Raw genomic sequence first — 26883 nt, 5'->3', positions numbered from 1 at the left:
GTGTAAGCTGTCATATTTGCACTCATTGCAGGACGCAGCATTGTGTTGGATTTTTCTGGAAGTTACCCAGCAGGAGGCCTAGAGGAAGACCAAAGAGGAGGTTTATGGATGTAGTGAAAGAGGACATGAAGGTAGTTGGTGGGAGAGAAGAGGATACAGAAGACAGGCTTAGATGGAGGCAACTGATTGGCTGTGGCGACCCCTGAAGGGAAAAGCCCAAAGGAGAAGAAGACCCAGCATGCCTTGTGGGTTATAAATGAGCATAAAGTAGTGAGCGGTTTGATGAGCGATAGACATTGCCCAGGCTTGATTAGTAGTGTCAAGGCAATCCCCATGAATATCAATATCTGCCTAGCAACAAGTGGCCTGCCCATAAAAGCCACCTTTTGTGTGAATTCATCACTTTTTGTCTTTTTCTTCTCCCCCCCCAGCACGGCTGCGGCAACTTCGTGCGGGTGGTGCAGCCGTACAACCGAACACACCTGTTCATGTGCGGCAGCGGCGCCTACAGCCCCGTGTGCGTCTACGTCAACAGGGGGCGCCGACCCGAGGTGGGTACACCGAGCCTCGCAGCGCTTTAGCTGCGGAGCCGTGCGTCACTTTGGTCGCACGAGTGGCTGAGGGACGGGTGGCAGATGGTGGCGCTGTGGTCACCATGGCAACCGAGCCACCCGAGGTCCCCTCGGCACATGGAGGGATTCTGGGGGCTATAAAGCAGTTGCATAGTTTTTGGAGTTTTCCAAGGACAGGTTCAGCGCACACATTGCCGACAGACGGAGCGTCTGGGGAGGTTTGCTGGAAAGCCGATCATAAAGAAAGTAGAAGATGATGGAAAAAACCCTCCCCTGTGGAATATTATCTTTACCTTCCCAGTTGTGGTCCAGTTCAGGAGTGTGATTTGTTCTGCAGAAAGACAGGAGAGACGTCTCAGCAACAAGTTATTTTCTTCCATATTTATTACCCTGAAGGTCACGACATGTCCTCTGCCCCGCCACAGGAACAAATATTTCACATCGACTCCCGGCCCGAGTCCGGAAAAGGGAGGTGCTCCTTTAACCCGCAAGTCAACACCGTCTCCATCATGCTCAGTAGGTGACTTCTTCATTCTCCAACACCCCCGCTCCTGTCATATCATGAGGATTACTTTAGTCCACGGGTGTCCAAAGTGTGGCCCGGGGGCCACTGGTGGCTTGTGGCACATACACACATAAAAATATAATTTAACAAGATTTTTTTTTTTAAAGCAACAACAGCAAAAATTGAAAGATCAGCAGTCGGGGTGTAACGATTCGTCTGAATAACGATTCGATTCGCATCACGATTCGTGGTTTGCCGATACAATTCAAGGACGATATTGGTTCATTTAGAACGATATGATCCACAACGATTCAGTAACTTTTTAGCCAAAAATTCCACCAGCGTGACTGTGAAATAAACACCTGGATACTGGACAGTGCAGGTGATGTTGTTTTTTGGAATGGAATCAGATATAAATGATTCATAATGCTGATCAATGAAAAATCAGAAAATCAGGATGAGCAGAGGGTGGTACAGCTTGCCATGATGAATGATTTGCTTTAAATAGTGCAATCCATACCTGCACTTTGCACCCAATGAGGGGCATTATGCAAATGAATGTGCTATGGTATCTTCAATTAGGTGTTGAAACTTCTTTGGGCTGATAATCCTCCTGATCAGAGCAGCCATTTGAAAGAACACTGCAGCAGTTAGCAAGAATACACTGAGACAAGTTTTGCAGCGCACATATGTTAGGAATGTTACAAAATGACTTTAACTTTAATTTGATACCTCATTCACTTCTCTGCCCCAAGTATAAAAGAAGTTAGAGCAAATTTCATAGCGGGACCTTTACAAGTCCTGCCGTACCACAGAATATATCATAATTTAGGCTGTGACATTTGTTGTAAAAGTCAACAGAGTAGCCATTTGCATTTTTTTGATCCTCAAAAAGTCCAGGGAAGCACGCTGTATAGGTTTCCACGCCACACTACTAATTGGCATACGCAGTAATTCCGGGGCAAAGTTCACATATTTCACACCATCAGACTTGAATGAAATTTCATCTGCAGAAAGATATTAAAGGGAACTTACAGTATATCCTTCGTACAGTACCTCTTATCTTGTCCTGAAGCTCCGATCCATGAGTTTGACAGGCTTAAACTTGGACTTAACTTTTCTGTGTACGAATGGAAAAAACACCCAAAATCACATGAAAAAATGGCATTTTTAAGGACTTCCCCACGGACTCTCCTCATCGTGGACCGTAAAGAACCGTCCAGAGGTGTAAAAAAAACTCCTTACTTTGCATACTGGCCCCATAAATGTCACTAAAAAGGATAGTATCCATTCAATCGATTGATTACCTTTTAAGCGATGTTAGATCCATATATATATATATACATATATACATACATATATATATATATATATATATATATATATATATATATATGTATGTATATATATATATTGAATTGAATCGATTGAATGGATGCTATCCTTTTTAGTGATATATATATATATATATATATATATACACCATATATATATATATATATATATATATATATATATATATATATATATATACACACTGTATACACTAGGTCCCCAACTTACGAACATCCGACTAGCGAACACTCGTGGATACGAACACAAGCCAACTGGTCTGTATTTGATTTTATTTTGCCTTGTAGTCGCTCAATCAGTATTTCTACTGCTACTGTACATGCTTGACCAGTAGAGGGCACTGTGACACTGCTAATGGGACCAACAGTTACAGGCAGACTGGGGGCAGGAGAAATGAAGAAAAGCTAAATGTTAGCTGTATGATACAACCCGGACAGAGCGTGTGATTAAAGTTTATGAAGAGTTAATAGGCCTGCTTAATTCTACACCACCCACAGAACACTACCTCTTTTAGAAGAGTCTAACCACCACCACCATTTGTCCTTTTTTTCAATAACTCCTCCTCCTCCTCCTCCACAACGACGTATGCTGGACCACTCCTCTTCAAAGGTAAATAACATTTATCATTACGTATTATTATATCACTTTTATTATTGTTTTTTTCATTCATTATCCTGGTTTAATATTACTACTGCATCCAAACTCATATTTACATACATACACATATACTGTATATGTATACACGTACATGTAGTACCTGTATCATTGCTAATATTACCTTTTCCCCTACTTAAGAACAATTCGACATAAGAACAGTCGTCTGGAACCAATCGTGTTTGTTAGTTGGGGACTTCGTGTATATGGAAACTTGAGAACCCAGATGGATGGAGTTGAATCGTAGGAGTATAAATGGATGCATCAATGTGGTGAATGAATCGTTACATCCCTAATGAGCAGTCATTTTAAAACAAGAATAAAGTAATCTAATGAGAAAAAGTCATAATTTTACGAGAAGAATGTTGGAATATGATGAGGAAAAATAACAAATTTTACTAGCATGAAGTTGAAATATTAAAGAAAGACATTAGTTTATTCAAAGTCGTAATCTTATGAAAAACAACAAATAAAGTTGTCATGTTTGGAAAATGAAGTAGTGGAAAAAATTCTAATGTTGTGGGAATGAAGTCTGAATGACAGAAAGAAAGATGTAATGGTTGGAAAATTAAAATCGAACCAAAAGCAGCAGAAATGTGAAAACACAACAATAATTTTACCAGAATAAAGGAACAATTTTATGAGAAAAACCTCTAATATTATGAGAAAAAGTAAATCTCATTTTAGTAGCAGAGAGAAAAAGTTGTAATATGTTTTTTAAGTTGTTATATGAAAAAACAAACACAAGTCCTTTTTTTTTTAATGAGGTTGAGAAAAAGAAGATATAATGTTCCGGGTATAAAGTCCAAATATTACGGCATTGGTTTAGACATTCTGTGTCGCTTGTGGAATCAATGCTAGACTTTGAAAGAATGTTTTTTTTGCGTATGTTTGTGTTTGTTCCTGTAGATCAGGAGCTCTTCTCCGGAATGTACATCGACTTCATGGGCACGGACGCCGCCATCTTCAGGAGCCTCACCAAGAGGAACGCCGTGCGCACCGACCAGCACAATTCGAAGTGGCTTAGCGGTACGCCTGCCAGCTCCACTTTGCTTTTTTATGCCACTTTATGCCCCACCCAAAGTCTATCACTCTATCCAAATGAATCAGAAATAAATGAATATATTCATCTTGCTGTTCTGTGAGTCAGCACGGCCTATTATTGTCCAAAAATATGCTTGTTTAAGAAAACTGTACATATTTTTTGGCCTTAATGAAGCCTTTTCAGTCATAGTAATGTCTAAATGAAGTAAAATATAAAGTAATGCACATGTAATGGTGGCTGAGACACACGAGCACCAGACTTGATAGGTGGAACAACAGGCTTTTATTGCAGCTTTGAATGAGCTCACAACAGACACAATGTTCCCCCCAACATGGCCTAAGATGAACTCAACTCTGAACTCCCAACATCACTTCCTGTCCGCCCCCCCATTCAGCTTCCCTAGCACTGGAATACATTTACAGCAACACACGCCAACACACCTTCTAGTTTATGTCTAAAATGCTTTATTTTCTTTTATTATTGCTCTAATAACATTAAAAACTGTATTCAGATGGTGGTAAACATGTTTTCTATGTCTTATATGTCTTATTATGTCTACTCTTTTGGCTAATAGGAGTGTAAAGATAACCATACTGGTGTTATTTCCAGTCTAGAGGGCTCTAATAATGTTAAAAAGAGTATTTAGAAGGTAGTCAACAGGTCTTCTCTGTCTCATATGTGTTATTTTCTCTTATTCTGTCTACTATATTGGGTAATAGGAGTGTAAAGGTGACTATAGGGTTGTTATTTCATGTCGAGAGGACTCTAATCATGTTAGCAAGAGTATTTAAAAGGTGGTAAACAGTTTTTCTATGTCTTATATTTCTTATTTTGTCTTATTATGTCTTCTATTTTGGGTAATAGCAGTGTAAAGATGACTATAGGGGTGCTATTTCATGTCTAGAAGGCTCTAATTATGTTAACAAGCGTATACAAAAGGTGGTAAACAGGTTTTCTATGTCTTATTTTGTCTTACTATGCCTACTATTTTAGGTAATAAAGATGACTCTAGGGGTGTTATTTCATGTCTAGAAGGCTGTAAGGGCTCTAATAACGTTAAAAATTGTATTTAGAAGGTGGTAAACAGGTTTTCTAAATCTTATATGTCTTATTTTTTTTTCGTATGTGTAATATATTGGGTAAGAGGAGTGTAAAGGTGACTGTATGGGTGTTAACATTTGACTATAATGCCTAATGGGCCAGCCGGCTGTGGTGTTCATTCAATCAGAACCAATCTTCATCGACGCTCACCTCATCCCGGACGGCACCGACCCCAACGACTCCAAGCTGTACTTCTTCTTCCGGGAGAGGCTGACGGACAACAGCGGGAACACCAAGAACATCCATACGATGGTAGCCCGAGTGTGTCCGGTAAGTGTGGCGTGCTTGTTGTTGTTGTTGTGTTGGATGTGAGAGACGTGTCTTCCTGGCAGAGCGACATCGGAGGACAGCGTAGTCTGGTCAACAAATGGACCACCTTCCTCAAGGCCAGGATGGTGTGTTCCGTCCTGGAGGAGGACGGCACAGAGACTCACTTTGATGAACTGGGTGAGTCTCTCTTTCTGTTTGGAATTCCATTGTCGTCCTGAAAGGTCCTTTTGCTTTCTCCAAAAACAAGCCGCGGGACTTCCTTCGTTTAGCCTGGATTTGGACTCCGGGGCTCCACGGCTGCCATAACACGTCCTCTGTTGCTCCTTGGAAGCTCATGTTGCTTCATAAAAACCACACACACACACACACACACACACGTCGCCTTGCAGCTCATCACTCCAATGGCATTTTGGACATTTTCTGGCAACGCTTCCCGTTTAAGGAAGATAAAGCTCAACATGTCTCGTGTGTCTGTCCTGCAGAAAGTGTGTTTTTGCTGGAAAGCGAACATCCCAAAGGCCTGTTGCTGTTCGGAGTCTTCACATCCACAAGGTAGCACATTCCTGTATGCTTTGACAGGAAGGTTCTATTTCCATAGCGCCATACTAAAGTTACCTCAAGGCGCTGTTTTTATATGCATCACAGGCAAGCACAACTTCTGCCTTTCCTTCCAGTCATAGCCGTTTGAATCTGCTGCAAAGTGATTTAAATTATTCGTTCTAGAGCAGTGATTCTCAGCTGGTGTGTCTCAGGTCTTTGCATAGGAAAAAAAATCAGAAGGTGGTAAACAGGTTTTGTATGTCTTATTTTCTCTTATTATGTCTACTACAGTATATTGAGTAACAGGAGTGTAAAGGTGACTACAAGGGTGTTATTTCATGTTTAGAGGGCTCCAATATTGTTAAAAACTGTATTTAGTAAGTGGTTAACAGGTTTTCTATGTCCAACTATATTAGGTAATAGGAGTGTAAAGGTGACTATAGGGGTGTTATTTCATGTTTAGAGGGCTCTAATAATGTTAAATAGCTTATTTAGAAGGTGGTAAACAGGTTTTCTATGTCTTATGTCTTATTTTCTCTTATTAGGTCTCCTATATTGTGTAGGTGGAGTGTAAAGGTGACTATAGGGGTGTTATTTCATGTTTAGAGGGCTCTAATAATGTTAAATAGCTTATTTAGAAGGTTGTAAACAGGTTTTCTATGTCTTATATGTCTTATGATGTGTAGCATATTGGGTAACAGAAGTGTCATGCCACAGCCGCAACTGAGATCATATTTTATCTTCATCATGGTGGAGTTGCTAAGATTCTTTCCCCTGGTTGTGAGGTTATTTGTTGCTAGGCAGGATTGCGGGGCACGGTCATGTGGACGTGAAAACCAGGAAGGACATACAGTATATGTATATACCCTACTTGATTGCTTGTGTCCGAGCGTATCGTGTGTCAGTCTGCTTCAGCGTGGCAAATTCTCCAGGCGGGTCACTCGATCCGTCTGTTTTCGTCTCTAATTCAGCCGGTCTGGTAGACCCCGGGTGGCACTGTCACCATGCCCCCACTCCCACCCAACCGCACCCCCCCACTTGTAGCGGCAACGTCACCAAAGCGTGTCCGACAAGCTAACGCATCCAACCCAAACACCTCCACAGTTCCTTGTTATTCCTTATCACCGCTTTATTCCTCTTAACTTAACCCGTTCTACACAAAGCACTTCTGTTCCTGGTGGGCTTTGAAGCGGGGAATTTGAGGAGAGCTCCACCCCCCCATTACCTCGGGCAGTCATCCGTCTTTCCTTTTCCCTCAGCTCTGTCTTCAAAGGCTCGGCGGTGTGTGTGTATAACATGGCCGACGTCCTCACCGTCTTCAACGGGCCCTTCGCTCACAGAGACGGACCCAACTTCCAGTGGGTGGCCTTCCAGGGACGCATCCCCTACCCCAGGCCTGGAACTGTAAGTTCATGCTCTTTGTTTCATTGTGCCTTTTGCCAATTAGTGGGACGTGTGTGAGTGTCACCTCGTAGAAATGAAGCGAGTAGATTGTCGTATATTTTGGATATTTTTTCATTGTACTTTTCTTAAGAGTAATGTTAAAATCTCGCCTTGTTCTCGTAGAACAGGGGCGTCAGCCTGCTTTTCACCGTGGGGCCACATCGCAGTTAGGGTTACCCTCAGAGGGCCACCTGGAACTGTGAAAGCATGTTGGTCATATTATGGCACAGTTTTACCAACAAACTTACACTGAAACAAGTCAAGCTGGGGATGTCAACATTGGAGTATACAACTATCGTATCTGTTCATGTTTATATAATATTCATGTATTATATAGACATTTTGTATCATTATATCATTAAAACTATACATAATTCTAATAATAATATATCATATGCAGTATATAACAATTAAAAAGTCAGATTTATATATATTTACTATATATGAATGCATTCATGTTTAAATATTAATGTTTTTTCGAATATATTAATGTTATTGCAATATATATAAATAACTTTTTTAAACAATATATAAATATATATATTAATGTTCATATAATATTTATATAAACCATTATGTATAAATAATATAAATCAAATTATAGATATAAAATCTCTCTCTCTCTCTCCCTCTATCTATATATATACAGTATATACTTATTATATTAATGATTCTTTCATAAATAATAATAATAATAATACTAGTATTTACAATACTACAATACTATTATGTTTTTGACAAATATTATAATATAAATCTATTTCAGGGAGCTACAAAAATAAACCTATGAAAATAATTTTTACAATAATGAAAAAATAAATACAATAATAAAAAACATAATATAACTATGTATATTAAAAAAGTCAGAAAAATCAAATCCATCCATCCATTTTCTGTCCCGCTTGTCCTCAAAATGAACAACAATGATAATAAAACTAAAATATATGTAGAAATATTTTGTAAACGTCAAAGTGTCTTTTTGACATGAATTATTTGTAGTTCACATTTATTCGTTTTCATGGGCCACATAGAATGATTTGTTGCCGGGCCTTGAGTTTGACACCTTGTGTCGTAGCCCCAGTCTGGTGTATGGTGTGGTCTGGTGACACCCCTACGAATGACACGTTTGTGCTCATTGGTTTTTTTCCCCGTTGACGTGTTTTGTTCTGGCTTATTTGCCTCCTCAGTGTCCTGGCGGCGCCTTCACGCCGGACATCCGCACCACCAAAGAGTTCCCGGATGACGTGGTCAACTTCGTCCGCAACCACCCGGTCATGTTCAACGCCGTCTATCCCGTCGGGAGGAGACCTCTGGTGGTCCGCACGGGGGCCGACTACAAGTACACGTCTGTGGCCGTGGACCAGGTGGCGGCGGCGGATGGAAACTACCAAGTCCTGTTCTTGGGCACGGGTAGGGAGGCTGAACTTGGGTGATAGGAGCTCCCTCGTGGATGCTGTGGGTTTTTCCTTCTTTAAGAACGTCGGCCAACAAAAACCTCCTCTTCCTCCAGACAAAGGTACCGTCCAGAAGGTGATCGCCCTGCCCACCAACCACTCCCTGCATGAGGATCTCATTCTGGAGGAGCTGGAAGTCTTTAAGGTTGTCTTCTCTCTTTAGCTCAACCAATTTGTCATGGGCGTGTGCTAGCTTCGACCGTGGCTGCACTCCCACAAGACGTGTCAAGTTATTGAAACCTCCTGCAACGTGGGGTTGGCTTGAAAGTTCTCACACAGTTCAATGCGCTCCACAAAACAAAATCCCCTATAACTTCAGGGTGTTTGGCCGGATCACCACCAAATTTGGCGCACACCTTTTGGGCGCTAACAAGCACCTGTGTGGGAATGCACCTGTCTGAACAAAATTGGTGGAAAAATAAGGCCGCCATCAAGAAAAAGGTCTTTGCATTGGGCTATATGTCCATAAGTCATTAAGTGTTTTCCTCATGATGCTAAAGCCCCGGTCACACCGCCCGAACTTTGCTGTAGCGTCCCTGGAGCGGTGAAAAAAAATAATCACCGCTCGTAACCGCGCACAAAATGGGGAAAAAAATAGAAAACACGGGTGTTGTCCTAGCGGTGCACCGCTGAAGCCGCCCTTGCTTTAGTGTTGGTTTAACGGTAGCGAACGTTGGTTTAGCGGTGACGCGAGCGTCGATAGAGTGGCGTTCTGCGCATGCGGGCTGGTGGCATCCTCATGACTGGCTGGAAGGCTCGTGGATCCTCATTCGCAGTCCCACAGTGCCCTCTAGTGTGTCTCTGCAAACACAACAACTGTCTGACCCACACAACTCTGTCTCTCCTTCCCTCTCTTCTCCTGTCAACAGCTTGTTGCAATCTGAGGAGGTTCTGATTCTGCTGCTGGACTAGTGCACCAATCATAGCAAGTCTCTCAGCATCCATGGTAGTACAGTTTTACTGTAACTTTGAGCAAATTCGATATAACTGAGGTCTGCACTCAACGGCTATTCCAAATAGGCTCCTGGTCCATTTCTCTCTGTATTTATAGCCAAATTATGCTCCGCCTCCGACACCTCCATACCAACGGCAAACCAAAGTTCTTCACCGCAATGGATCGCTGCTTCATAGCTGCTTCAACGCCTGACACCGTTCCAGCAATCCCGTGTCCGCTCGCAAAACGCTTACAGCCGCTCCAACTAAGTTTGTGCAACGTTTAATCACCGCCCGGGCAAAGCTGGCGAAGCAGCAGTGGTCCAGCGTTCAAGATTTCTGCGTTGGAGTAGCGGACCCAAGCGTCCACGAACTTCCGTCTAGCGGCGCCAAACTTTGACTGGCCGTTGTTGGAGCGGTGATGAACTTTGCCATAGCGGAAAATTGCCCCCTCCTCACCGCTGGCAATATTTTGTGCAGCTCAAAACTTTCGGAGCGGTAGGAGGGACCATCAGCGGTGGCCGAGCGTATACGGCGTTGCCTTAACGGGGGCCAATTTCTGTTAAACGGTGGTGCGCGGTTACGAGCGGTGATGAATTTTTTTTCACCGCTCCAGGGACGCTACAGCAAAGTTCGGGCGGTGTGACCGGGGCTTCAAACAGTGAGGATACGTGTGTGACATGTATGCATTTGGACCACATCCCACAGGGGGGCGCCACAAACGTCATAGGTGGTGCAGCTGTGCCTAATCAACTGTCCAGTGTGTATAGAAATCCTCTTTAAAGCTGTAAAGTGTGTTTCCTTTGCTTAAATGTGTCATGTAAAATGACTAGTTGCCGCTGTGGTCAGCGTGTATTTCTTTGACAAATGTCTTTGACATTTTCCAGAGCCAAGCTCCAGTTACAAACTTGAGGATCTCATCTAAAAAAGTAAGTGCTCCCTGCGGACTCTTTTATTGTCTTCACGTGTTTCTCGCCCCTCTCTCTCCCAAGCCCAACAGCCCGAGGAAGCAGTAAGCCTTAATTGTGGCGGAGCTGCGTCCACTTAGGAAGACAAACACGGCGGCCGACTGACCTCTGAACTGTTTGCTTTCGCAGCAACAGCTGTACGTCAGCTCGGAGTTGGGGGTCTCGCAGGTCTCGCTGCACCGCTGTCACGCCTACGGCTCGGCCTGCGCCGACTGCTGCCTGGCCAGAGACCCTTACTGCGCCTGGGACGGACTCAGCTGCTCCCGCTTCTACCCCACCGGGAAAAGGTGCGACACAGGATACAGTACTGCAGGAAAAGAACAAATAAGACATAAATAGGATGTGGTACTGCAGGAAAAGAATGAATAAGACATAAATAGAATGTGGTACTGCAGGAAAAGAATAAATAAGACATAAAAATGATGCAGTACTGCAGCAAAAGAACACATAAGACATAAATAGGATGCAGTCCTGCAGGAAAAGAACAAATACGTCATAAATAGGATGCAGTATTGCAGGAAAAGAATAAATAAGACATAAAACTGATGCATACTGCAGGAAAAGAATAAGACATAAATAGGATGCATCACTGTACGAAAAGAATAAATACGACATAAATAGAATGCAGTCCTGCAGGAAAAGAACAAATACGTCATAAATAGGATGCACTATTGCAGGAAAAGGATAAATAAGACATAAAAATGATGCATACTGCAGGAAAAGAATAAGACATAAATAGGAAGCATCACTGTAGGAAAAGAATAAATACGACATAAATAGGATGCAGTCCTACAGGAAAAGAACAAATACGTCATAAATAGGATGCACTATTGCAGGAAAAGAATAAATAAGACATAAAAATGATGCATACTGCAGGAAAAGAATAAGACATAAATAGGAAGCATCACTGTAGGAAAAGAATAAATAAGACATAAATAGGATGCGGTACTGCAGGAAAATAATAAGACATAAATAGGATGCAAGTACTGCAGGAAGAGTAAATAAGACATAAATAGGATGCGCTACTGCAGGAAAAGAACGAATAAGATATAAATAGGATGCAGTACTGCAGGAAAAGAATGAATAAGACATAAATAGGATGTGGTACTGCAGGAAAAGAATGAATAAGACATAATAGGATGTGGTACTGCAGAAAAAGAATAAATAAGACATAAATAGGATGTTGCACTGCAGGAAAATAATGAATAAGACATAAATAGGATGTGGTACTGCAGAAAAAGAATAAATAAGACATAAATAGAATGTGGTACTGCAGGAAAAGAATGAATAAGACATAATAGGATGTGGTACTGCAGAAAAAAAAAAAAGACATAAATAGGATGCAGCACTGCAAGTTGATGACTGTTTTGTTTTCAGACACAAGAGTAAGTATGTGTAGACATAAGACAGACAAGGGGGTCCGAGTGGCACCTCGCCTCTCCAGCGGCGCCTCTTTGGTCTGGTTGGAGGACTTCCAGTTTGAGGAAGTCGACTGCTAACAAGTTTGCTTTCCTTGCAGGAGGAGCAGGAGGCAGGACGTCATGCATGGAAATCCTCTCACTCAGTGCCGAGGATTCAATCTGAAAGGTATGCGCCGGTCTCCTGTCCCGTGCGTCCCTTTTCCAGTCATTAGCCACAGCCCGGCCCGCCCGTCAAACACCGCATTAGCAATGACCACGTGCGTGTTTATGCCTTGACGACAGCCTACAGGAATGCAGCGGAGATGACGCAGTACGCCGTCAAAAACAACACCACCTTCCTGGAGTGCCTCCCCAAGGCCCCCCAGGCCTCCATCCGCTGGCTCATCCACAGGGACAACGACAGGAGGAAAGAGGTCAGTCATACAACATGACTATTTATCATTATTATTATTATTATTAGAGCTATTATTTATTATCATTATCCTGATTTTGATCAATAAATACAAATAACCATGAGCATAATCAAAAAATTGTGACAATAATTACAAGCTTGATTTATTCTTCTAATTATTATCACAGTTATTTTATTATTGTACTGATTTTTTAATAAATAATTGCAAATAATCATGAGAATGATAAATTAATTTTTATAATAATTGCAAGATTAAATCATTCTTGCAATTATTGTCACAATTATTTTATTATTCTCAGGATTTTGTATAAATAAATACAAATAATCAGGATAATAATAAAATAAGTGTGATAATAACTAAAAGAACTTGATTATTCTTTTTATAAATAAGTACATTATCAAAAATCAGAAAAATAATTAAATAATTGTGACAATAATTCCAATAATAATTTTTTTATGATCACAGTTATTTTATTATACAGATTTGTATAAATAACAAATAATCATGTGATAATAATTTTAAGAATTATTTATTCCTGTAATTATCACAAGTATTTGATTATTCTCTTGATTATTTGTATCTATTTGATTGATTATTGATATTATTTTTATTGGTATTACTTATTATTATTAAAAATCATGTCCAGGCAAGCAATGATTTCATCAACTATTAAAAAAAATGTGTTGACAAATGTAGAACATTCTGTTGGCAATGTATACATTTTTTAAAAAGTAAATGAATTCTTATTATTAATTATCATAGTAGTAGTAGTATTGACAATGTTTCCATTTTGTGTGTTTTAAGCAGTGATTTTAATGCACAATCCTTTATTGTTGCCATTTTTGTCCAGAGACGGGTTGATGTAATTCCCCAACTTCACCACTAGGTAGAGCATGTAGGATTGAGAGTGTAAAGAAGTGTAAATTATAAAAAATACGATATAAAATATAGACATAATGATACATTTACATAGATTTTTTTTAGAAAATTGTCATATTTACCTAAAAAAGCAAGCAATGTAGGCCAAATAAAAAAATGAATGTAAAAGACTGCAATTTGGTCATGAAATGGCTTTATAAAAAAATCCAAAACACAAGATCTCCAGCGGGATACATTGCAGTGGTCTACAATCATGCAGCATTTTTGATGCGGTTCTCCTGCATGGCTGCATGTGTGAACCTCAGGTGAAGCTGAGCGAGCGCGTCCTCTCCACCGACCACGGCCTCCTGGTCCGCTCGGCCCAGCCCTCCGACCAGGGCCTGTACTACTGCCTGACCACCGAGAACGGCTTCAAGCGCACCGTGGCCAAGATCCGCCTGCGTGTGCTGAGCGAGGCCATGGTGAGCGTGCTCGCGGACAAGAAGCAGGCGCCGTGGGCCCGATCCGGCTCCTTGCACCCCAAGGCGCTGCTGGAGGCCTTCAGCCCCGCAGAGAGCCTGGCCATGCAGCAGTACTGCAAGGAGAGGAAGGAGCTCCAGCAGACGCAGCCGCCCCCGGGGCCCCTCAGGGGGGACTTAGCCAAGCTCAAGCCCCTGCTGGATCGCAGGAAGAGCCGCAACCGTCGCAATCACCTCCCGGAGGAGTGAGGCGGTACACTGTGGACGCTGAGACGAGGATGATGCTCCTCTACCAAATAGAAGTCACTTTGGACACACGTGGGCGTGACTTTCACAAGACAGTAGATTGTAGCTGTGGCCAGTGTGCATCTTCTGGGACAAAAGGGAGACGCATAAAGGGAAACGTGGATGCATGAACATTGGCCACGTTGTAAAATCTCCTGTATTTATTCCTGCCTGATCAAAGTGTAATGTCCCAACTCCCCCACTAGGTAGTGCAAGTGAGTGTGTGAATATGTTGTGTAGATAAGTGGTGTGTACAGGTATTTAATGTTTAGTGTAAATAACTTCACTGACTTACTACGACTGCATCTGCAACTCGCAGAGACTAGCCTGACGACACGCCATTTTTACAACAGCGCACGTTGAATAAAACTGTACGACCAGCAGCGACTTAAGCGGACATTTCTATTTATTTCTGAAAAGTTACCTGTTAATGTCATTTTTTTGTGCATGAAAGCATGAAACTGCCCAAATGTGTGTTTGCTAGTGTGCTAAACCCAGCTTCCATTACCAGGCTCAACTTTTTTTTTGGTAGATTTAACTGCAGGTAGTTTGTGCACACCTGGAGGCAAGAAGGACTGGAACAAATTAGGATTTGTTCATTTGTCCTAATGAAATATGATGACATTACTACTAGCACATCACTACTATCAGGAGAACCAGAGTATAGAGGGGGAGGAGCCACCTGCTGTGGCCCAGTAAGGTGCACTATATTTGGGCACACGCTCCGAGCAGCCGGTGTGACGCCTCGGAGGTCTCTGGCAGAGCTTTTGCACTTTTCAAACACAGCAGGAGAGCGCTTGATTGGCTCACCTGCACATTACATGTAACCTCACCTCATTGGAGCTTTTTTTTCTTTAATTATCGGTTATCGGAGTTGTTTTTAATGTTATCGTCCCGACAATTATCGCATATGAAAACAAAGATCCTTCAAGTGAAATACAGTAGATTCACAATTTCCGTGAGGGTTACTATCGGGGACCACCAAGGAATGGCGAGTAATTGACACGCCAAAAAAAATGTATATTGTTGGCAAACTTCCAAACCGTCCTGCTAGCTTGACTTTGCTGTTCTCCTCCATTTTCACATCAACATTTGCAATAAAAGTGAAAAACGTCCTTTCCTCTGAGTAAAAACAACAAATTTTGACCAAAAATATGCAAATCTGAATGCTGAATCACAAATGTGATTCACTGGGATCCACTGTTTTGTTATTTTAGGAAAACATTTGCCATACACTAATCCCTCCTTTAAAGCGGTTCAGTGGTTCCAGACCGACCATGATGACTGAATTTGTCAACAATTTAATTCCTTCATTATAAATCATATATTTTTGTCATCAGAGCACTTCTAAATATGCTTTTTAACATGATTAGAGCCCTCTAGACATGAAATAACACCCCTATACAGTAGTACCTCGCATAACGTAAACCTCCTTTTACGTAAATTCCACTGAACGTAAAGAATTTATGTCAATTTTAAGGAATTAATTAATTAATTTAAGGAATTCCATATAACGTAAAGCGTCAAGTCCGTGCAAGCGACAGAGAGACTAACAGAGTATACTTGGTGACGCCTTCTGGCTTCACGCTCTCATTGGCTGATTATCGGGGCACCGCCTAGGCTCTCATCTCATTGGCTGACTTATCCAGCGCGTCCGTGTTTGTATGCGAGCTCCCTTCCTCATCGTAGTCGCCCCTAAACTAGTTTGCACGCATTGAAATCTCTTCTTAATTTGTTTACTTTTCGTTAAGCAGGAAATGATCCAGAAGCATGACGGTGGTATGAAGTTAAGTGATGTTGCTACAAGTAGACTCTACGGCCGTTCCCCATCCACCATTATACCTTACTTACCTTATTTTATATTGGAATGTTACTCTACTATGTTTATGCTGTTTTCTTATATTTTCCCATCATATTTGGTGGACTTTGAATATTTTGAAGGCCCAAAGGTGTGCGTTTGGGAAGATCTTGGAACGGATTAGGCTATTTACATGTATTTTACGCTTCCTATAACATAGAAACACTATAACATAAAGGTTCTTGGAACGGATTATTTACGTTGTAGGGGTGTCTACTGTAGTCACCTTCACACTCCTATTACCCAATATAGTAGACATAATAAGAGAACATAAGACATAATATAGTCACATATGTTAGCCTTGGGAGTGTTCTTTGTTGCTGTTTCTTTTTTTTTACTTCCTGTTTCTGTACAGTACTTCCTGCAGTGGCTGTTGTGGCATCAATGTAACATTACTGACACCTAGTGACCAGTGTAGAATACTACATGCATCTTCTGAATACCTTATATTTGTAGTGTACTTCTTTTTGACATTTCTATGCTGAAAAATGTTTAATCTAGGCAAAAAAATGTAAAATGAGCAAAAATATGCGTTTATTTTTACTAATAATAGGCAGTAGTGAACCACGACAGAGAGTGAAGGCGGCGAGGGGTTGCTGTATGTTATATCGTGTTTGTTCAACGCGAGAATGGCTGCTGAGCACATTTAACAGTTTCACGGCACATTTTTGTATTCATGCGGTGTATGTACGGAACGGTCGGGGAGGCATCTCGGGCTATCAGTGTGACACTTTGCTGAGTCGGCACCCTGCCATGCAACTCTGCCGATTCCGAGGGGACAGACACGTCCCAAGAAGTTGGGCTGGAATGCCGCTTTTGCCCAAATAAGCCCACATCCGTTCATCATAACCGCAGTGCCCGCTTGGATGACGCTGATGTGACTTACGGTTCACTCGAGGTAAAAGAGGAAAAACTTCATCAGCGGTGCCTCTGCGGCTGTTTGTTCTCGCGCCAGGACCCTCACAGCCGGCTTTGGAGGCCTGCGAGGATGCGGGCGAAAGGGCAAGGAAGCATAACAAGCCAAATGTTCATCTGCTTTTATTCATTTGAAGCCACGAGTCAAGCAAAGCATAAAAACATTAGCTTTAGCTGGAGCATTAAAGGATTAATAACCTGACCTCCAAATCCCTGATTGTTTTAGCGCTTTACAAAAATCACAGTATCAACATTATAAATAATAACACTGAAATTATACGTTTTGAAAAAGTGCAAGTCAATATGAAAATGTCCCACAGCAGCTTTTTGATTGGCTCAGGCGATCTGCGTCCTGTTGTGTTTCCTCCGGACCACGCAGTACGCGATAAGGCAAACGACGAAGACGGCCACGCCGCAGCCCAGCATCGTCTTCTGGATGATGTCCAGCATCTGGATGCTGCCCACCAGCTCCTTCTTGAGCAAGTCCGCCGTTTCGTCGTCCAACTCCGCCGACTGCACGAGAAATATTGTCTCGTTAGCGCAGATTTAGGCTGCTGGGCCTCATGCTAGCTGCTCCAGATGCATCATCCTGCCTCATGACCTTTGATTGACTTACAGAGCCTGCTTTTGTCTGAGAAGCACATGGATAGGCCCAAACAGCAAAATTCGAGACAAGCTACACAAACTATCTGGTCCAAACGCATAATCTTGCTTCGTTACCTTTGATTGACTTAAAGAGCCTGCTTTTGTCTGAGAAGCATGTGGATAGGCTCAAACAACATGAATCAAGACAAGCGACACAGCTATCTGGTCCAAATGCATAATCTTCCCTCGTTTCCTTTGATTGACTGCGCAGAGCCTGCTTTTGTCTGAGAAGCACGTGGATAGGTTCAAACCACAAGCTACACGTCTGTCTGGTCCAAATGCAAAATCTTGCCATTGTGACTTCAACGCCAGCCTTTGCTTTGCTTCACAGAGCCTACTTTTGTCCGAGAAGCACATGGATAGGCTCAAACAACATAAATTGAGACAAGCTACACAGCTATCTGGTCCAAATGCAAAATCTTGCCTCGTGACCTTTGATTGATTTAGAGAGCCTGCTTTTGTCCGAGAAGCATGTGGACAGGCTCAAACGACAATCTTCCTAGCCTTGAAGTTGGATGCAGTACGAAGCTCGTGTGGAATCTGCTTGTGAAATAAGACGTGGGACTTCGTGTCCTGCTGGCTGCTCAGGCGGAGGTATGGACCACATATGGTGAAATATGAAAGAAGTCGCGTTTGAATGAAATCTACGTTTTGGCTGCAGTGGAAGTGAAGGTTGATGTCGTTACCTCGTTCATCCAGACGACGGGGAAGATGGTGTAGTCCTTGACTTTCTTCAGCACCCTGAGCACACACAGTTTGTCTATGAAGTGTCGTTGTGCGAGGAAGGACGAGACGTATTCCCAGCAAATCTGTAACGACTTACGTGATGACCTTGGATGGTCCGTACATCATATTCACTTGGATTTTCTTGGAAAACCTGAGGGTGAATCCGGTCATCTGGAAGGAAGATACACGATTTGTTTGTTTTAGTGGGATTGGACTCTGAAAGGTTGAGCATTTGTACGCTTGACTTGGAAGCACAGCCCGTATCGACCCAAACCGATGATATTGTGATATGGTATCATTGTGTCTATGCTATCTTACTAGACAGAGCCTATCTTATGTAAGCCTTCTTACGGGTTCCACATCCAGGAAGGTGGAATGGTGCTCCTCACTGGGCCGGAGGCCCCGCATGGCCTCCTGCAGGGACGGACTACCGTACAGGAAGTGTGGCAGAGACATGTAGATGGGATTTCCTGTGAAGAAGATGTTTTCATCCGTGAAAAGAACTTTCCGGTCGGGGGTTAATGGCGGGACTCACCGTCTTGACAGGAGCTCATGTCCAGCACCCCGGCTATGGTGCAGTTCTTGGTGGTCTTCACGTCCTTGCAGTAGCAGTGGTTGGCAGGGTTGACGGCCGGCGAGGCGAAGGTGGAGGACGGGAGGCCAAAGCGGTACACGGGGATGCCCTTCAGGTCCATGGTCTGCTCGTAGAGGGCCGCCACAGACCTGCAGAGGGAAGGTGTGTTGCTGCGTTGTGGTGACCTCTGGTGGACGTGGGCTTGGCGGTTGGAGCGTTCATCACCTGCAGATGTCTGCTGAGAAGAAGTAGAGCGGCTTGGTGCGGTCCACAAAGGGCGGGAAGGATGAAGCGGCTGGAAAATGGAGGTGAAGGCGTGTTAGAGAGGCCGCTCGAGGGTGGAAGACCACTTGTGAGTGAGAGCCTGACTTGTGCCGTTGATCATGTCGCAGTACGCGTCGTTCCAGAAACTGAGGCTCCTGTCGGGTTAAAAAAAAAGAGGCTTGAATGTTATCCTCACGTTTTTCACCGCACCTTATTAGCGATGCTTACTTGGATCCTTTCCACATGTCGATGATGCCCACCTTGGAGACGTCGTCCTTGCCGCTGTGGATGTTGTAGTAGCCGTCGTAGGTGCCGTTATACTGGACAGAACAGGAGAGCTCACCAGAAACACCATCACCACCCGATCTTCCACACCGACAAATCTCTTTAGGACTACATGCGCTCTCGTTTTCATCAACCATGGCACAATGATGATTATTCTTATGATTACTTTCAAATATCTAAGATGATTACATTTCTTTGAAAAGCTCATTTTTAACAGCTTCTTGGGAGTACTCATCGAACGTGAATTTGTTTTACATTCTTGGAAAATTACTGTTGATTTTCTTTTCACTTTCCAACGATGTCAAGTTTTTTGTTATAAATTTTCTTCTCATAATTATGTAATAATTTTATTATTTTATTATTCCCATTATATTAGGACTTTATTGCCATATTATATTATATTGTATTATATTGTATTATATTATATTGCATTATATTGTATTATATTATATTATATTATATTACATTACATTACATTACATTACATTACATTATTTGTACTTTGTGGACACAGAGAGAGTAATTGTAGCCCCTCGTTGTTTTTTTTCCTCATCCAATTTCCAATGCTTCTACTGTATATACTGTATGTAATATATTGACATAAATTATATTTTTTAATTTATTTTTATTACTAAAACTGTTGTCGACAAAAGCTTTTTTTGGAGTTTTTATCGACTAAAACCTTTTTTTGGGGTGGGAGTTTTTCATCAACTTAGAACCTTTTTAAAAGTATTTTTTAGTTGACTAAAACCTTTTTTGGGGGAGCTTTCATCGACTAAAACCTTTTTTTAATTACTTTTTTGTTCACCAAAACCGTTTTTTTTTAGTTTACATCGACTAAAATCCCAGTTTCTATGCTGTTTGTTTTCATCGACTAAAACTGGGTTTTAATCTCTTTTTTGTTTTTGTTGCCTAAAACCTTTTTTTTGGCACTGAGGGTTGTCGACTAAAACCTTTTTTTTTTCATCAACTACAAACTTTTTTACTATTCATTTGTTGACTAAAACCTTTTTTCCACTTTTCATCAACTAAAACTTTGTTCTGTTTGAGTTCTCATCTACTAATACCTTTTCTTAACCTATTTTTGTTGACTAAAACCTTTTTTTTTTTCTTGTTTTTAGTTTTCATCAACTAAAACTTTTCTATGAGTTTTCACCGACTAAAACCTTTATTGGGGGGAGTTTTGGTCATCTAAAAACTTTGCTTTTTGAGTTTTCCTCAACTACAGAAATGATGACAATGTGACTCAAACAGGAAGTGTTTTTGTCCAAAAGGACAAAGACTAAACCTAAAATGTCTCCCTATGGCGTTCCACATGTAGTGAAGGTGTCCCGGGTGGTTCCAAGCGGTGATGGTGCGCGGTCTTACAGGCGAGAAGAGCCCCACGACTTCTTTCAACATGGGGTCTTGGTAGCCCCACAGCAGCTCCTTGACAGTGCGGCGCTGGAACAAGGAGGAGTTGCTGGACCTGATCATGGTCTCCAGGATGGTGTGAAGTAGTTTGGGAACCAGCGTGTAAGCCCCCTGGTTTAAAAAAAAAGGCAACAAAATCACATGTCTTCAGGTGAATGCGACAGCGCAAGATAAAAGATAAAGACAGCAATTTAGCACCTTTTATGACCACAGCAAACCTGATGAGCTAACAGATTAGCATCAGGCGTGCTGACGCTGGCTCTAAACGTCTTATCTATCATCCGAAGTGATCGATGAACCGGTGGACGCCAACGCAGCACCGCATGCGCTCATTGGTTACCAAGCAAAAGTGCACCACACGCCCGTTTGTCATCACTGAGCAGCAGGGCGAGCCTTCGCTCCGTAGCAGGACGGTTAAACGCTATCTAGCATTCTGAGGGTCATGTTTTTACAAAGCTGAGGTCTGGGAGGGTCCGGGCTTCTCCCATCACGACCGGTCTTATTTTGTATGTAATATCAGGGCTAGGCCGTGCTTATCTTTTGTAAACAAAGTCATAAATGAAAACAGGCTAGTCAAACATCCTCCATATGACAGGACAGCTCTGCTGCTGCCAAAATGTCAAGTTTAGACATCAGCTTGCTGGTCTGATGTCATTCCCAGGCCCGTTTTGGCCGCCGGCTTCTCAAATGGTCCCAACCTGGACCCGCATTTTCCAATGCTCATTAAGTTGTGACCCACTTCCATTTAAGTCATTTTTAGTTTTGACACTTTGTCATTGTTATTTTTATTTTGTTATGCTTTAATTTTTGTCATTTTTTAAAATGTATTTGTATTATTCTTACACTTTTATTTTTTTACATTTTTATTTAAGTCATTTTTATTTGCATTTCTTTTTATTATTGTTCATGCCTTCTTTTTTACATATTTTTATAATTTTATTTTTATGATTTTTTTACATTTTTTATTCAAGTTAATTTTTTGTATTTATTTTAGTTATTGTTTACACCTTCTTTACAATTTTTTTATTTTTATTATTTTTTTTACACTTTTATTTAAGTCACTTTTGTTTTTATGTATTTTTTTCACGTTTTTTATTTAAGTCACTTTTATTTTGATTTTATATATATATATATATATATATATATATATATATATATATATATATATATATATATAATTATTTTAAATATGACATTTATATTTGTATTTATTGTCAATTTTTTTTCCAGCTTTTAGTTCTTTTACTTTTTTTATTTTAATTATTTTTTACACTTTTATTTAAGTCATTTTTATTTTTATGTATTTCTTATTTTGTACGTTTTTATTTAAGTCAATTTTATGTTTATGTATTTTTATTTTGTATGTTTTTATTTAACTCATTTTTATTTGTATTTATTTTTTATATATTTTTGGATATATTTATTTTAAAAATAAGTAATTTCTTTTTGTATTTACTGTATATTAATGATTGTTTACACTTTGTCATTGTTTAAATTTTATTTTAATTCTCTTTAGGCTTTTATTTAAGTCATTTTTGTTTTTATGTATTTTTATTTTTTACGTTTTCATTTAAGTCATTTTATTAGTATTTATTTTTATGTATTTATTTTTTATCTATTAAGTCATTTTAATTTGTATTTATTTTAATGATTGTTTACACTTTGTCATTTTTTAAATGTTATTTGTATTATATTTCATGCTTTTATTGAAGTCATTTTATTTGTCATGGTTTTTTCTTTTGAAAGATGAATAAGACATAATTACAGTACGTGTCCAAAGTGCATTTTAGAGGAACTTACTGTATACGTGAAAGTAGATGTTTTCACGTCGTTTTTGACTAAGCTGTCTACGACCCCCCCCCCCAGGACGGGCCCGTGACCCCCCAGTTGAGGGCCACCACTTTAGGAAGGCTCCTGTTGTTCCAGCTTAGTGACGGGGCTAATTCCAGGGTGAGGCGCACTTACGGCCACAGCCAAGTTGAGCGAGGTGATGGTGTCGTTCTCTGATCCCACGGACATCCTCGGCACAAAGATGGCCCCCAGGGGCATCAGGAAGGAGACGGTGTGATTGGCGTTGAACGTGATGTTGGCTTTGGGTAAATATCCGACCCTGAGACACACACAGCAAAGTGGTTTTTCACGTCGGAATGGTTCCGTTTTCTTTGTTTCACACGCACTTAACAAAGTCACATGACACAACATCACACGTTGACATGAAAAGGAGCAGGAAGAGGCGGAGTTTATTTCCTCCTACCCCTCCTCTGCGTCTCTGCAATGACTTCCTTCACTTCCTGCGTCTAACACGTTACCAGTTTCTAACAGGGAAAGAATATGGACACTACGCCGTTCATGAGATAACAATAGATGAATTTGGATCAACAATATCAGACAATGCAGCATCCATTAGATAACAATAAATGAATGAATTTAATCCATGATATCAGATACTCTGGCATTTATTAAATAGTCATAAATTAATGAATTCAGGATAAATGATATCAGACACTGTGGCATTAATTCAATAATAATAAATGAATGAATTCAGTATAAATGATATCAGACACTATGGCATACAATGTATCATAACAAATGAGTTAATTCAGGATAAATGATACCAGATACTGTGGATTTTATTCAATAATAATATATGAATGAATTGAGGATAAATGATATCAGACACAGTGGCATTCATTAAAAAATAATGAATGAATTCAGGATAAATGATATCAGATACTGTGGCTTTCATTACATATTAAATGATTTAATTCAGGATCAATTATGTCAGATGCCATGACTTTCATGAAATAATAATAAATGAATGATTTAAGGATGAATTATATCAGACAAAGTGGCATTAATTAGACAAGAATGAATGAATTGAGGATAAATGATATCAGACACTGTGGCATTCATAAATAATAAATGAAGGAATTGAAGATAAATGATATCAGACAGTGTGGCTTTCATTAAAAACGAATGAATGAATTGAGGATAAATGATATCAGACACAGTGGCATTCATTAAAAAATAATGAATGAATTCAGGATAAATGATATCAGATACTGTGGCTTTCATTACATATTAAATGATTTAATTCAGGATCAATTATGTCAGATGCCATGACTTTCATGAAATAATAATAAATGAATGATTTAAGGATGAATTATATCAGACAAAGTGGCATTAATTAGACAAGAATGAATGAATTGAGGATAAATGATATCAGACACTGTGGCATTCATAAATAATAAATGAAGGAATTGAAGATAAATGATATCAGACAGTGTGGCTTTCATTAAAAACGAATGAATGAATTGAGGATAAATGATATCAGACACAGTGGCATTCATTAAAAAATAATGAATGAATTCAGGATAAATGATATCAGATACTGTGGCTTTCATTACATATTAAATGATTTAATTCAGGATCAATTATGTCAGATGCCATGACTTTCATGAAATAATAATAAATGAATGATTTAAGGATGAATTATATCAGACAAAGTGGCATTAATTAGACAAGAATGAATGAATTGAGGATAAATGATAGACACTGTGGCATTCATAAATAATAAATGAAGGAATTGAAGATAAATGATATCAGACACTGTGGCTTTCATTAAAAACGAATGAATGAATTGAGGATAAATGATATCAGACACTGTGGCTTTCATTAAAAACGAATGAATGAATTGAGGATAAATGATATCAGACACTGTGGCATTCATAAATAATAAATGAAGGAATTGAAGATAAATGATATCAGACACTGTGGCATTCATTAAATAACAGCAGTATTCATTAGTCAAGAATGAATGAATTGAGGATAAATTATATCAGATACTGTGGCTTTCATAAAATAATAATAAATGAGGATAAATGATATCAGACGCAGCAGTATCCATTAGACAAGAATGAATTAATTGAGGATAAATGATATCAGACACTGTGGCTTTCATTAAATAACAAATGAATGAATTGAGGATAAATGATATCAGACACTGTGACATTCATTAAATAATAAATGAAGGATTTGAGGATAAATTATATCAGACACTGGCTTCCATTAAATAATAATAAATTAGGATAAATGGTATCAGACACAGCACTATTCATTAGACAAGAATGAATGAATTGAGGATAAATGATATCAGACACTGTGGCTTTCATTAAATAACGAATGAATGAATTGAGGATAAATGATATCAGACACTGTGGCATTCATTAAATAATAAATGAAGTAATTGAGGATAAATGATATCAGACACTGGCTTTCTTTAAATAATAATAAATTAGGATAAATGATATCAGACACAGCACTATTCATTAGACAAGAATGAATGAATTGAGGATAAATCATATCAGATACTATGGCTTTCATGAAATAATAATAAATGGAGATAAATGATATCAGACACAGCAGTATTCCTTAGACAATAATGAATGAATTGAGGATAAATAATATCAGACACTGTGGCATTCATTAAATAACGAATGAATGAATTGAGGATAAATGATATACTATGGCTTTCATGACATAATAATAAATGGAGATAAATGATATCAGACACAGCAGTATTCCTTAGACAAGAATGAATGACTTGAGGATAAATGATATCAGACACTGTGGCATGCATTAAATAATAAATGAAGGAATTGAGGATAAATGATATCAGACACTGGCTTTCATTAAATAATAATAAATGAGGATAAATGATATCAGACACAGCAGTATTCATTAGACAAGAATGAATGAATTGGGGATAAATGATATCAGATGCAGTGTTTGTGCGTACATAGCACTGATATGCTAAAAGCTGGTAGCGGTGTAGTGTAGTGTAGAGGCGTGCTTTCAAGAAGGTATTTGTACATGATGAGGAGCAGATTGCTTTGTTTGAAGATGTACCAAGTGCTTGAATGGTGTGAAAGACATAAAGGCATCTTACGTGTAGGTATAAGGTCCTTTCTCCACCAGCACCGGACTGACACCCCGCTCCACCACCTCCTGGGGGTTCTGCACGTCAAAGAACCAAATCTGCCTGTACACGCTGGCCCCCGTTGACACCCAGTTTTCGTACGCCGGCGTCCCGGGCTCAATGACGGATTCCTAAACCCCGTCGACAACACAGAGACTATTTTTAACATGCATCAAGACTGCCAGCAGCCCCGCTGGTACATCAAACTGCAGATGGTGGCAATGTTTTTTGGGTTGTTGTTTTTTTGTCTCCGCCACATGAATGAAGATAACTTGTCCTCCAGATGGCATCCCGCTGATTTCCACCTTGATCTTCTGAAGCAACGTACCTTCTTGACGGTCTCCTCAATGATGATGTCCCCCACTGGGATCAGGATGCCTCCCAACACGGCCACCACAGCCCCGATCACAGCCCCTGCGATCAGCCCGCACCTGGCGTTACAGCAGGATTCCATGGCGGTGGGTGTATCCCTGCCTGCCTCTGTGTCTCTGGGTTGGCTGTCACTGGCTTGTGCTGCTGCAGAGAGCGAGCGCTGACAGGGGCTGCAGCATCAGCAGAGTGTGTGGCAGGCCAGGTAGCAGTGCACACCTTATACCTGCAACTTACATAAGGCTGAACCTTCAGGTGAGATTATCAGTGATAAACGGTTGAAAGGTTGACAAGCTTGCCTGGAAACATGTGATCACGTGGCTCCCAGCTATTTGAACAGTTAATTGATTAAAAGTGGCTTATCTGGCGGCCCTGCTCACTGCTCAGACAAAAACAGAAGTTTCTTTTGCTGCCACGGCTACGAAAGAATAAGGATCTGGAGAGGCTGGAGTGTGGCTTGAAGATGAGTTGTGTGCTGCCCGTTTGCTCAAGTGCACAGTCTCGCAGGGCTTTACAGTCACCACTAGGGGGCAGCAGCAGTCACCTTTCTGCATGCATGATG

The 26883-nt window shown here is 40.5% G+C and overlaps 2 protein-coding genes across 5 annotated transcripts in view; one reads left to right on the top strand and one right to left on the bottom strand.

The window, feature by feature from the left end:
- sema3c (sema domain, immunoglobulin domain (Ig), short basic domain, secreted, (semaphorin) 3C) overlaps positions 1–16806 on the top strand; it is a 52725-nt gene extending 35919 nt beyond the window's left edge. For all 3 annotated transcript variants that reach the window (XM_054752795.1, XM_054752797.1, XM_054752798.1), the window contains 14 exons: positions 432–551; positions 998–1088; positions 3994–4113; positions 5358–5500; positions 5563–5677; positions 5983–6052; positions 7300–7444; positions 8671–8893; positions 8994–9082; positions 10758–10799; positions 10968–11125; positions 12358–12425; positions 12542–12672; positions 13857–16806. In XM_054752795.1, coding sequence (XP_054608770.1) covers positions 432–551; positions 998–1088; positions 3994–4113; positions 5358–5500; positions 5563–5677; positions 5983–6052; positions 7300–7444; positions 8671–8893; positions 8994–9082; positions 10758–10799; positions 10968–11125; positions 12358–12425; positions 12542–12672; positions 13857–14258 — 1917 coding nt within the window. In that variant the 3' untranslated portion in view covers positions 14259–16806. The remainder of the gene's footprint in view (positions 1–431; positions 552–997; positions 1089–3993; positions 4114–5357; positions 5501–5562; positions 5678–5982; positions 6053–7299; positions 7445–8670; positions 8894–8993; positions 9083–10757; positions 10800–10967; positions 11126–12357; positions 12426–12541; positions 12673–13856) is intronic.
- Positions 16807–17209: 403 nt separating this feature from the next.
- On the bottom strand, positions 17210–26426 carry cd36 (CD36 molecule (thrombospondin receptor)). 2 transcript variants are annotated; one of them, XM_054752800.1, is made up of 12 exons: positions 26281–26426; positions 25923–26083; positions 22940–23084; positions 20930–21085; positions 19505–19596; positions 19382–19431; positions 19238–19307; positions 18974–19161; positions 18790–18908; positions 18536–18609; positions 18399–18453; positions 17210–17580 (listed from the first exon to the last, which is right to left on the bottom strand). In XM_054752800.1, exons 1-12 carry the CDS (start codon positions 26404–26406, stop codon positions 17404–17406), a joined length of 1413 nt encoding a protein of 470 aa, XP_054608775.1. In that variant the 5' UTR covers positions 26407–26426; the 3' UTR covers positions 17210–17403. The 2 variants fall into 2 exon arrangements, with proteins under 2 accessions (XP_054608775.1, XP_054608776.1); XM_054752801.1 differs by lacking the exon at positions 18790–18908.
- Between the last annotated feature and the right edge of the window lie 457 nt (positions 26427–26883).

Source organism: Dunckerocampus dactyliophorus, chromosome 15 (assembly GCF_027744805.1).
Source record: "Dunckerocampus dactyliophorus isolate RoL2022-P2 chromosome 15, RoL_Ddac_1.1, whole genome shotgun sequence".
In the NCBI taxonomy this organism is placed as follows: Eukaryota; Metazoa; Chordata; class Actinopteri; order Syngnathiformes; family Syngnathidae; genus Dunckerocampus; species Dunckerocampus dactyliophorus.
Note: the sequence above shows the minus strand (reverse complement) of the source record. Positions and strands in the feature narration are given on the sequence as shown.